The 12,272-nt window shown below is 52.2% G+C and overlaps 1 protein-coding gene across 1 annotated transcript in view; it reads left to right on the top strand.

The window, feature by feature from the left end:
* Window positions 1-12,272, top strand: part of SH3TC2 (SH3 domain and tetratricopeptide repeats 2) — a 40,426-nt gene that overhangs the window by 18,925 nt on the left and 9,229 nt on the right. The window contains 11 exon segments of the mRNA XM_054389380.1: window positions 2,727-2,891; window positions 2,980-3,047; window positions 6,435-6,471; window positions 6,473-6,653; window positions 7,581-7,700; window positions 8,808-8,912; window positions 9,184-9,311; window positions 10,256-10,361; window positions 10,700-10,843; window positions 10,970-11,171; window positions 11,803-11,876. Coding sequence (XP_054245355.1) covers window positions 2,727-2,891; window positions 2,980-3,047; window positions 6,435-6,471; window positions 6,473-6,653; window positions 7,581-7,700; window positions 8,808-8,912; window positions 9,184-9,311; window positions 10,256-10,361; window positions 10,700-10,843; window positions 10,970-11,171; window positions 11,803-11,876 — 1,330 coding nt within the window.

The raw sequence follows: 12,272 nt of genomic DNA, 5'->3' as shown, positions 1-12,272 counted from the left end.
GGAGTTGCTGTGGGGCAGACCGCCTGACACTCCACCCTTTATCCCTGAAACCTTGTCCTAGTGCAGGCAGGAAAGACCTGACAGGAGTCAGAGGGAGCTGGGAGAAATATCCTGAGGGTGTGCAGCAGTTTCATGAGCTGTTACTTCAGACGTCGCAGAGGATGCAATGTCCGGGCTACCTCTGCAACCTTGGAAGAAGCTGTTCTAGAGGCTGAAAGGGGCTTTCCCTGGCAGTCCTTGTGCCTAAAAGCTGCTGTGATGTGTGATGCTGTGTCTGTCTCCCCTGCAACTGTTGCCAAAGCAGTGGTGGTGCTGGAAGGTGCTGTAGCTCTGCCTGTGCCTGAGTGAGGGTACCTGAGCAAGTCAGTGTGCTGGAGCAAGGACCACTGCAGGCAGGATGGTCAAGGAAGGGATGCAATGATCAAAAGAGCCCAAAAAGGCTTTGAGAGGCATCGCTGTGGGGCCGTACACTTGCAATTGCTATTGCTTGCTGCTCTCCTACAGCTTACCATTAAGCTCTCCATAGTGAAACTCCTGCCTCTGAGACACCTGCAGGTAGAGTATTACCATGGGGCTTTCCCTGACACCTCCAAACCTTCCTGCAAGCTGCACTGGAAAAAACCCAAGATGTTTGCACAGGGCTAAACTAGAAGGCTCCTTTCAGCAACACAATGTTAGGCAAGGGCTACAGCAATCTTCAGACTCTGAAGCTCAGCTGGCTGGCTCTGGTCCTTCCTTCTTCCTTCCCACGCCTTATCTGTGGCCTCCACTTCCCTGGCTCTGTCTCCACACAGTCTGGAGGCTCCCTTGGGTAGTGACGCCTTTGAAGCATTGGTCATGTTCAGTGGTCATGTTCGGAGAGCTGCAGGCAGGAGCAGGGAGGATGCTGAGGGTTCACACCCCAGTGCCAAGGGGGAGACCTGAAAGCAGCAGCCTGTGCTGCTCCCTGCACAGGGGCAGCTGTGGTATGTGCCAAACAGTGGTCCCAGCCTCCCGACCCACCCAGGCATGGCTGACACACATGCTCTGTTTTCCAAGAGTGCTTACTTCCTCCAGCCCTGGCTGAAAACAATGCGAGAGGAGCAGGCCTCAGCATTTCTGAGAACGAAGCGCTGAGTTCAGCTTAGTTCAGCCGTGGAGCCTGCTTAACCCTTTAGCTGCCAGATGGAACAAATTTCCTGGTGCAGGGCAGCAGCTTTGGATTGCCATGTGCTGCACAGGACAGGGAGAAGTAAGAAAGGTCTTAGAGGTGGAAGAAAAGTTCTGTGTGAAGGTCATCAGTGAAAAGAAATATCTTAAAGCCAGGCCTGTCTGGCTGCATTTCAGTGACCTGCCATGCTCGTTTTATAGCAAAACCGTTTCACTTCCCCTGTGCCCTGCAGCTGTGCTGGAACCATCTCCTTCCCCAGCTGACCACAGCTGCCTGTGCACCAAGAAAGATGTGTCCCAATGACACTCAGTCTTGGGCATGCAAAGGCAGGAGTGGAAGTATATGGCATGCAGGCTTCTCTCCCTCATGCTCCTGTTCCCCATTCCAGCAGGCAGGCACTGGTGCGCAGCCCGAAGGGTCCAGGATTGCAAGGGCAGCACGGCACAGGCAGGTGCTTATCAGCACTCTGTGCCCATTTGCAGGAGGGTGAAAGCAAAAGCAGAATGTGCAAGAATGAGGAAATGGCCCTGCTAACCCTGCTTGCTCCTGCCAGTATCCCAGGACTCCTGCAGCTACAGCCAGTGCTTGGACTGGGTGGGCTTTGAAGGGAAGAGGAAAGGAAAGCAGTGCTCCACCTAATGCCAAAACAAGTCCCCCATCTATATCAAACAATCAAACCCACGGAACAGGAGCTTGTTTGACCTGAAACAAAATATTTCATCTTGTTTGTTTGCTTTTTCCCCCAACTGAAGTCAGGTTTAGGCTGACTTCCTTTTTCTTTCAGGTTCATTTTTAAGTAACAAAGTGAAAAATAAGGAGGATTGGTTTTGAGCCTGCCAAGGAATGGTCAACTTCTGAGAGAAGGAAACAGGAATACTAGAAAAGCTTGCTACTAACTCGTTCATTGTTTGCGAAAGAAAAAACCAACCTCTGTGTTTTTCTCTGCTAACTGTGTTTGTGGAGTTTAGCTGGGGTGCACAAATACTGCTGGGTCCACAGATCTCTTGTTCTGTGTGTCTGTATTTGCATTTTGCCAGAGAAGAAAGGGGTTCGGAGCTGAGTGCCTCTGCCACCTCCCTGGGCACAGGTAGAGCCTCTCCCTGGGGCTTCACTGTCGCAGAGGCAGTCAGTGCACAGCAAGGACAGAAGATTCTGAGCCCCAAGGACACAGCACTGGGGTCAGTAGCAGGGGACAGGTGAGTCCGGGAGAGGCTGCTTTGTATAAGCAACGGGAGGGAGCCACATCCAGTGCGGCCAGGCTGGGGGTGTGCAGAGCCCGCAGCACGGCGTGCCCGTGGGCAGTCTTGCCGGCAGCCTCGGCGACCTTTGTTTATTGCAGAGCCGGGGCGAAGGTACCGTCTGGCAGCCCACACTTCCCCTCGGGAGCCAGCGGCCCGCTGGGCTGTCGGGCTGTTTATAGCACAACTCTGGGGAACTCAATGACCTCCAGGCCGGCGGCTCTGCTGGGAAGCGGAGGTTCCCAAGATGATAAGCCACTCTCGGAAGAAATTCCTTTCCCCGTGCGAGGGAGTGGCGGTGCCGGGCACGCTCGCTCGCCTTGCACACACGTACGCAGCCCTCGGCACACACACGGGCGCGCACGGTGTGCCGGCGCCGGCAGCTTTCCCTTGGGGGACCTGGCTTGGAGAGGTCGGAGCTTCACGGCCAAGAGTACCTCCGGAGGAAAGCAGTACTGGAGAGCAGAGCAAGGGGCCCTGTGCAGGTGCTTGCGGAGGAGCAGGTCAGTACAGCCGCTCGCACCGCTGTGCCCTTGCCGTGCCGGGTCCCTCACTGGGTGCCGGTCACATGCCGGTGCCCTTCGTCCCCAGCTGAGCAAACAGAGCCGGGACGTGGCGGCTGTAAGTGGCTGGAGCAGTCCACGGCTGCGTGAAGCCAGGTTGGGGCAGTCAATTTGCGTTGTCGGTTCTGGCTGAATCTGAGGTTCAGATATGGGGGTGATGAGGACACCGGGAAAGGACAGGTTTGTTTCGGGTCCCCGATAGGAGAAGGACAGGAGAGAAGACACACTGGATTGAAGAAAGTGGATTGGGTCCCAGGGAAGGGTGCTGTTGTGTGATAGCACTGGAGAGTGGCAGTGCCTGCAGCAGCTATGTCCCGCAGACGAAGGGTGCCTGGACAGTCACTCTGCCTCCCCTTTTGTGCCCTGGGGGAGGGAAGCGTGGCTGGCTGGCACTCTGCCTGTAAAGGCTGCCCAGCTGGCACGACTACACCAGCTTCACAAAGGGAGCAGAGACCCTGGACAGCTGGCACAGGTAGGGACCCCCAGCCAGCATGGGCTGAGATGCCCGAGAAACTGTTTCTGTACTTACTAGGAGTGGGTTTTATCAGGAAGGCCACGCTCAGTGCTTCAGCAGCAGCCATCAGGGCTGGTCCAGGGGTGGTAAGCACTGAGATAGGGAGTGGAACAGGTGTTTTTTGGGTCATTGGCCAAAAGGAAAATTCCATTTCAAGTCAAACAGGAGGCTGATACCTTTGCTTGTAGAGAGGTGGATTTGGTCATGAAGTTGTGTAGGTAAACTTAAAAGGAAATTTCAAACAAAGGAAGACTTTTTGTTTAGAAAACAAACCATTGTGATGATTAAAAAAATATTATTTTCTCCTGGGTAGAAGAATTTTATCCTAATTGGTGAGCAGGTATTACTGAAATCAACAGCATTTTGAGTGAAGCAAAAAGCTTTGTCTGAAGACACCTGCCCTAGTTGAGCACTGACCACTTTGACAACATGGGCCCAAAACAGTAACATCTTTCATGCTGCTCCATCACAGAAACTTGGGCTGCATGCTCTGAGGACAGGCAGGCCCAAATCCATGCCTGGATTGGAATTCTCCTCTGGTTCCTGCACCTTCAGAGAATTCCTAGGTCAGCTTGAGGAGTTTTCTAAACATGGAGCTTTCCAGGGCCAGTGTGCAACAGGAACAGTGTCCTTGCTGCAGGGAGAGCAGCACCAGCCTGTCCCAGTATCTCACCTTTGTGCAGGCCCCCACAGCTGCACAGCTTTGCTTGAGAAGCATCTGCTTGATTTGAGCTACAGTGCTTTGCATCCCAGTATCTGGGACTCAGGAGGGTGCTGTGCTGCAGTGAAGAGGATGAGGAGGGTGGTCCCTTCTCCAGGCACCCCCAGCATTTTGTCATCTGTTTTCTCCTGATGAGGACTATAAATCCCCACTCTTTCAGCCTTGTCCTGGGCCTGCAGGCTGGTTCCCAGCCAGGACTGCACAGGAGTATCACTTGGTGCAACGCTCCCTGCAAAGCCTTTTGATTTGACTTCACTTTTGTTAGAAGTTTCCCAGACAGCTCCATGAGCAGGGACTCAGTCCTGCCACAGCCTGTCCTGCAGCAGGCTACTCCTCATGCTTTGCTTTAGTGGTATTGCAGTGGTGCTAGACAGCCCCCTGTCATGGCATGGGAATCTGTTTGGTGAAGAATTACTCACTGGAGTAATTACTCAGGAGATGCTCAAGACCTTGCCATGCATTGAGGTGCTGCTTGGCTGTCTGGGAGAGCCAGCAATGCTCCTGGAGCACACCATAGCAAACATCACTGCCGTGGTGGCACTGGTATTGGCTGGTTGCTGCAGTAAAGCTCCATTCCTAAAAGACCTCCTTATCTGTGACCTCTCTCCCTAAAACTTTTGTTTTTTTATCTTGCAGGGGCTTACCCAGAGATGCTCTGCAGACATCTGCCATCCATAGTGCAGTGAGACCATGCAGCCAGTCAGTCCTGAGTCCTGGTCATAGGGCCTGGGGAAATCAGAAAATGTGAGCAAAGAGGGAATGAGCCTCTGTTCAGACATCCCACACAGCAGCCAAATTGGTCCCTCCTGGTGTTTGCATCTGGGGTTCAGATAGTTCTGATCTCCCCACAGGAGCCCACAGTGTGTGTGAACAGAGAACTCATCTGTGGCTTGCTTGGACCCAGCTCTGCTCCACTGAGGTTGGTGTGGTGCAAGCGGTGCTGCCAGCTTCCCTCACAGTAAAACAGGGAGAGCACCAGTTTGGCCAGGCAGGAAGGTGCTCCAGGAAGGAACAGTGGCACAGCCAGCACTGGATGGAGGATGCTGGACAAGCCCCAGGGGGGCATCTTCACAGGTGAGGAGAGTCACTGCTTGCAGCAGTGTTAGGAACAGGGTTGTCTGGGAGGTGTGAGGTGATCAGTGTTGAAGCTCTCTGAATGGGCAAGCTAGAAGTTCAGAAGGGTTCTGCAGACCATGGGGCTCCTTGTACTGTGGCTGGAGGGAGGAATGAGAGGAATGTGCCATGTGGGCTGAGCAACATGCTTCCAAAGACAAGGGCAAGAGCGGTGCCCAGGGCAACAACAGGGACAGCACAAGGCAGCACTGCTGGCAGGGTGGGAGCTCCCCAAGTGCTGCATCTGGCTCTGCAGAGAAAGGCACAGACCTACATGAGGGGATCCAGACGAGGGTCATGAAAATGATTGGAGGGCTGGAACCCCTCTCCTAGGAAGGAAAGCTGAGAAGAAAAAGCTCCAGGAAGACCTTATTGCAACACCAACCCTAAAGGAGGCTTATAAAGGCAAGGAGAGTTTTTTACTAGGACTTGTAGTGACAGGACAAGGGGCAATGGTTTTAAACTGAAAGAGAGTAGATTTAGATAAGATATAAGGAAGACGTTTTTTACTATGAGAGTGGTGAGACCCTGGAGCAGATTGCCCAGGGAAGCTGTGGATATCCCATCCCTGGAAGTGTTCAAGGTCTGGTTGGACAGTGCATTGAGTAGCCTGGTCTAGTGGAAGATGTTCCTACCTGCAGTGTGGGGATTTGGAACAAAGTCTTTAAAGGTTCCTTGGGAGACTTCAGCTTACCAAATGCCTGCTGAAAATGCAATACAGCAGAGAGGAAACAGTCTAGGAGGTGGGGGGGGTGGGGGTGGGGGGCTTCCTCTCTCACTACAACTACTTGAAAGGAGGTTGCAGTGAGGTGGGGGTCAGTCTCTTCTCCCAAGTAACAAGCAAAAGGATGAGACAAAATAGACTCAAATTGTGCCAGAGGAGGCTTAGGTTGGATATTTGGAAATATATCTTCACCAAAATGGTTGTCAAGCATTGGAAAATTCTGCCCAGGGAAGTGATGGAGTCACCATCCCTGGAAGTGTTTGAAAGATGTGCAGATGTGGCGCGGAGGGACATGGTTTAGTGGTGGACGTGGCAGTGTTAGGTTTACAGTTGGACCTGATGATTTTAAAGGCCTTTGCTCACCTAAACGATGCCCTGATTCTATGATTCTGACCCAAACCATTCTGTGAGCGTGCCCATCGCCCCCGCCTGGCTGGCAGAGGGTGCCCTCTCAAAAGGCTCATTGTGCATTGTGGCCTGGGCCGAGCCGCAGTGCCGCCGGGCAGCGGCAGTGTGCTCCCCCTGCCAGCTCAGCAGCAGCCCCACGGCTCGGGGCGGCCGGTGCTGCTGGACACATGGGCTGCTGCTTGGGGACCCCCTGGCACCAGGACCTGTCCCTGGGGTGTACAGGTAAGCTGCCCATGGGGATGCCATGGGCCTGCTCTGTCTGAGATGGGCTGCGAGACCTGCGGCTGCGGAGCTCACCCTGCTGACAAGGCTGCTGGGGAGACTGCACTGAGCACTGGCTCCCTTGGGCTGCTCCTCTGCCTTTCTCAAGTTGGCCACTGCTGTCCCCTGCTCTTGCTGGGCACTTGCTGTGTCACTAGATTTGGGTGCATGGGGAGCAGACTAGGCATTTTGGACAGAGATGGGAGAGGGTGACTCAGGGGGCTTTTCAGGAGCCTCCTTGCCACCCCTGCCCTGCTGCCACTGCTGCCCAGGAGCACCCCAAGCACTGCAAAGCTTGTAGAGCCCAGGGGGTGCTGCCAGCATCAGAGGTGTGATTCCCATGCTGATGTTCCCAACTGAGCGAACAGGCTCACATCTAACAGGCTGTGCTAACAGGATGGAGGAGGGAGGTGGCTCAGGGCCAGCAGCTGTGGCCATGTGCCCCCGGGGAGAGCTGCTGCCAGCGGGTGCCGCAAGCGCCTCAGTGCTGGCTGCCAGGGGTGCAACCCCTGTGCTTGGCTCTGGGCTGGGGCTCTTACAAAATATTTCAGCACCAGGGAGGTAAATGAGTCACTGGCATAACTGGGAATGACTCCGCAGCAGCAGCAGTTTCAATTGGTCTCTTGAAAAAGCTTCCAGTTCCCTTCCTGAGCCTGGCCCAAACTAAAGTAAACACTGAATTCAGAAGGGCTGTGGGGAGCAAGCCCATTCCTCCCCTCTCTCAAGTGAGATCTGGCCCCTGCCTGACCCTGTGGAGACCCGCCAGCAGAGGTGGCATGAGCAGTGTCCAACCTGGCACCTTCTTTGACACATCATATGGAGACCTCTTGCGTGGGAAGCATCCTGCTGGAGGTCCAAACACCTCTCCCCACCACCAATCTTCCCCAGGTGAAGAGTGTGACTCCTGCTGCCGCCGCTCACTTGTGCTCCTACCCTGCTGGGACCAGCTGCAGCAACCCACAGCAGAGCACCAGGGAAAATGGTGGCAGGAGAAGACCATGGCATCAGGTACCTGTTCATAGGCCCTGACAAACCCAGTGGAGCCCACCGGGGTCTGCTGGGATGCAGGGAGGAGAGGAAGGGAGGGAGCAGTGAAGCCACCAGCAGCAAGCCCAGCCCAGGCAAGAGCCAGCTTGGATTTAGCTCTGCCTCTGGCTCAGTTTGCTTCCCCATCTTCATTTCCCCCATGTGTGAAAGGGGACAGAGCTGCTGCATGAAGTCTTTTGTTAAGTGTGCTCAAATCAGCTGTTGAGAAATGTAGGACCTTTTCTGTCAAAGAAAAGCTCGTTTATTACATGTCCAGCCTTGGGCCATTCTTTTCTACTGCCATCTATAAATAAGGATTATAATTCTGCGTTCAAATAAGAGTTTATTTGACTGACTAGTAAAGCTGGCTTAACAAAAGGAACTGTAGAGTACGGTTATGGTCACAGAAGTGGCTTACAAAAGCTGCTGCACATTCCAGCTCCAGATCCTGGGTATGTGTTTGTTTTACAAGTCCAATCTGATTACTGACAGAAATTGGTTTTTAATCTTGTTATCCCTCTACAGCCAATACAGCTGTGGAAGAGCAAGCTGGATACTGATGTGCCTCAGTCTTCATTAACATAATTACCAACTAAAGTTTCAGTTCCCAAATCGTTTACAGCAATAGCTGACGATGTATGATGCAGAGAGAGTGCAACTTGGATTTCAGACACTGGCCAGAGCAGGCAGGGGAGGAAGTATCATTTTGGCTGTCAATTTGATAAGGAAAGAGTTTTGTAAGCCCTTGGCTTTCCTGCACTGGGTAAGTGCTCTTGCTCTGAGGTATTGCTCCCCAAAAGTCCTTGTGTCATGGGGTCATCCTTCTACCAGATCTAGCTCAGTGAGGGTCTGTCCCAAGAGCAAAGATGTAAAGTCCCCTCACTTCAAAGCTACCAGAAAGAAATCTATCCTAAGATCTTGCCTCCAACCTTGAGCCTGGTTTTAGGGTGATACCAGACTCACAGAATCTACATCCAGATCTGCAATGCAAGCTACAGACTTTGTTTTCAGGTTGTGGCTAGGCAGAATACCCTAGACCTCTGACACAAAATCTGACAGCAGCTCTTTTATGTCCCTCCTCTTTGCCAGGTAAGGCTAGGGTGTCAGTGCCAAGCAGCCCCACTACTGAGGCAGCAGAAGGTTCACCAGACAGCTCCTCGGTGCTGCTGGCTGTTAAGGAGGGATTTCCAGCAGGTAAGATGCTGCCTTTGTCATCAGCTAGATTTCCAGAGGTTGAATGTAGCAAGCCCTGGCTCCACAGCTAACCAACCCCCTGTCATCCTTTGAGTTTCTCATCTTTGTGGCTGAGGGGAGTGATGGGCTGGGTTTGTGGTGTCTGAGCATCACAGCCAGGCGAGGGCTGGAGGCACTGCTCTAGCAGGCTTCAGAGAAGCAGTGTGGCAAAGGAACCTCTGTGTGGCTTGGAGCTGTTCTTCCCCTTAACCCTGCATGTTTCCCTTTCAAGAGATTTCACTCTTCTTCTCCGTTGAGAGCCGTTCCTCCCACTGCCTCAACTCCCAGCTCCAGGAAGCTGCCAGAAAGAAGATGTGGGCCCTGGAGAGTGATGACAGAGATGTCTGTGCCCTGTTCAAGGTAGGAGCCCCAGCTTGGCAGGGCAGAGCCCTTAATGGTAGGCTCTTGGTGTGATGGGATATGTGATGGGATATGAAATCCAGCTGAGAAAGAGGAATTTCTCCAAGGCTGCTGCAGGATGTGTTCCTGCACGTGGGAACTCTATTGGAGACTGGAATGGTGGTGGAAACAAACTGGTAACAAGTGAGAGACAAAGGCAGGTGCTTCATGTTGGAGGCTCTGAGCTGCCTGAGGGATCATGCTGGTAGCCCTGGGGTGAGTTTTAAAAGCCAACATTTCACAGGGCTGGGATCACCTGTCTGCCAGACTCAGCTCCCTGGTGCAGCTGGCATCTCTGGACATGCACAGAGGTTCTCAGAGTATTTGGATCCATAGAGAAAAATCACTACAGGTGTAGAGTTGTGTCCTGGACTGGACTTTCCTTCCCTGACAGTTTTTAAAGTCTTGGCCCCTCTTGCTTCCCAGAAGATCTGGAACAGTGCAGACATATTAGTGCCAGCAATAGTGAAAGGAGAGCTTCTCCCTCGGAGCACAGTTACTGCTTTCAGCCTCCAAGCTGCAGTTTGGAAGCTGTGCCTGTCTTGACTGAACATTAACTCATGTGTGGAATGGTTCAGGTGTCTGGGTTTCAAAAGCACAGTGGCTATGGTGTGCACCACAGGGGAAAAGATTTGGAAAATGAGATGAAGCTTCTTTGCCTTCCCAGTGCTGCACCATTGGAGCTGTTACTGCGGGTATTCCATCCCTCCTGGATGAAGCACTCTTGGGCTAGCCTGGAGCATCCTCCCCTTAATCCCAGGCAATCAACACACACAGCTTCAGTCTCAACTATGCTAATAAATGAGTGCCTGGCCTCATTCCACAGTCTAATATTATTCCCACACTGACAAAGGAGTCAGAGTCCCAGGACTGTGCCTTTATCTTGCTTTGTCTTCCATGTGTAGGAGCTGTCAGCCAGGCTGGTCTGTATGCAAGCACAGGAGGATCGATTCCTCCTCACCTTCAAAACCCTAGAAGAAGTTTGGAAGTTTTCCACCTACCTGACTTTAGGTAATGTTTGCAAGGTGTGGGAGATCTAAACACAGGGTGTGGGAAGCATTTTCAGAGAAGGTATTCCTCAACACGAAAAAACAGTAACATAACAGGAGGGCTAGTTGAGGAATATGAATCAGAAAACCTGTGTGTCCATCTACAGATTTATGAAACCACTGTCTGGGTCAGTAAGGATGCCTTTTGGGTAGTCCCTCTGTTATGTTTTGGGGATGGAGATAGAATTAGAAGCTGTTGCCTCTGTCATTGCAGATGGCAGACTGGGAGACATGCAAAGAGCACTTCATCCTGCCCAGTGAAAGTGGGTGCTAACATGGCTTTTCCTCTTGGTTTCTCAGGGTATGTGGGCAGCTGCCTGGAGCAGCTTCTCTTTGATCAGGAGTATTGGCTAAACTGTGCTCTGGTGGAGGACACAGAGATCAGAGTTACTGTGGATGAAGATCACTTGGCCACCATATATATGGGTCTGCTGCTCCAAGAAGGTGGGAGAGGACTGCATGTGTAGGGACTTCCTCAAAAGCATCTCAGCAGGGCTCTGTTGTAGCCCTGTGCTGGGCTATGCCTTGCACTGGTGCCATTGACCTGAGTGTGACTCTTTCTATCTGCAGGTAACTTTTTTTCCAGAGCAGTGCCTGGTGTCTGGCAGCTGGAGCAGGAGGGAAAGGAAGGCCTGCAGCTCTGCAAGAATGAGCTGATCCATGTGAAGAAAGCTGGAGAGGAGTCCAAGTGGGAAGGGATGTCCTTACTGACAGGTCAACGAGGCCTGGTGCCTGTGACAGCTCTAGAGCCAATACCTCACCCATTTTACCAGTAAGTAAGTTGGCCAATTAATAGGACTCAAGCCAAGATTCTTTCCTGGTCCTGATGCATGAGCTGGCACCAAGCCTGGGAGAGAAGCTGTGCTTCCCTCTGGCAATGGGCAAGAGATATGCAGTTTTGTGAGGATATACATTATGCATAAAGATAACCATTGGAACCAGTCCAGGTCCTGTTAATGGGACAGAGCAAGGACATACTTCAGCTGTCATTCTTGTATGATACTGATTTGGGTCATACATGAGATGATTTGTTATCTAAAGGTGAAAAAACAGAAGAAAAAGCATAGCCCAAGACTTAGGTAATGCCAGTCAAAGTGGAGCCTCATACTGGACACCTGGCTGAGCCTCCAAGACACCCACAGCTCCTCTTGTACTCACAGGGTGACATCCTCTATACAGCCTGGCAGATTTAGCTTGCTTTTGCCATTTGGTCTGAGGCTGCAGTTGTGAGGTGCAAACTGCCCTCTGTGCCCAGTAACAGCATTAGAAGGAATTGCTACCCTGGCTGTGCTGGCTCCATAGCAGCTCTGCCACTCCCAGAGGACAGAGCATCTGTCCTGTTTGTGTGAGACCATCCCAGGACTGCTCAGAGAGGACCAGTGTGGTTCACCTTTGTCTTACAGGTGGTTCCTGAAGAACTATGCTGTGAATTTTGGCATCTCTCATGAGATTAGTGGGATGACGTCTCAGCCAATTGGTGAGTGTGACACAGCTGCACTTCCTAGGGAAGGACATGGCTGCTGTAAATCTGAGTTTGGCCACAAAGGACCCATCTCTTGTTCTGACAATAACACTCCATTGCAAAGTGCTCCAAGGAAATGCCATTGCACCTTTGGACTCTTGAATGGAGAACAGAGCTTGTGTGTTGCACATGTTTCAAAGGAGGATTTGAGTGACAGAGTACAGTGGGCTGCTGGTGGCATCCTTCTGCCCCTGGATATTTCTCTTCTGCCGCAGTTTGACTTTCCTTTAATTTCTTAAGGGATGAAGTTCTATACAATTAAGCTTCCACCAGTGTGCATATGAAACCTGTGCCCACCATTCACCCACTAGGCCATTCCTGCTTGGTCTTGGGCACTGTTCAGAGCACACT

This window comes from Indicator indicator, chromosome 18 (genome assembly GCF_027791375.1).
Source record: "Indicator indicator isolate 239-I01 chromosome 18, UM_Iind_1.1, whole genome shotgun sequence".
Taxonomy (NCBI): Eukaryota; Metazoa; Chordata; class Aves; order Piciformes; family Indicatoridae; genus Indicator; species Indicator indicator.
The sequence above is the reverse complement of the archived record's forward strand: the minus strand, read 5'-3'. Positions and strand labels throughout refer to the sequence as shown.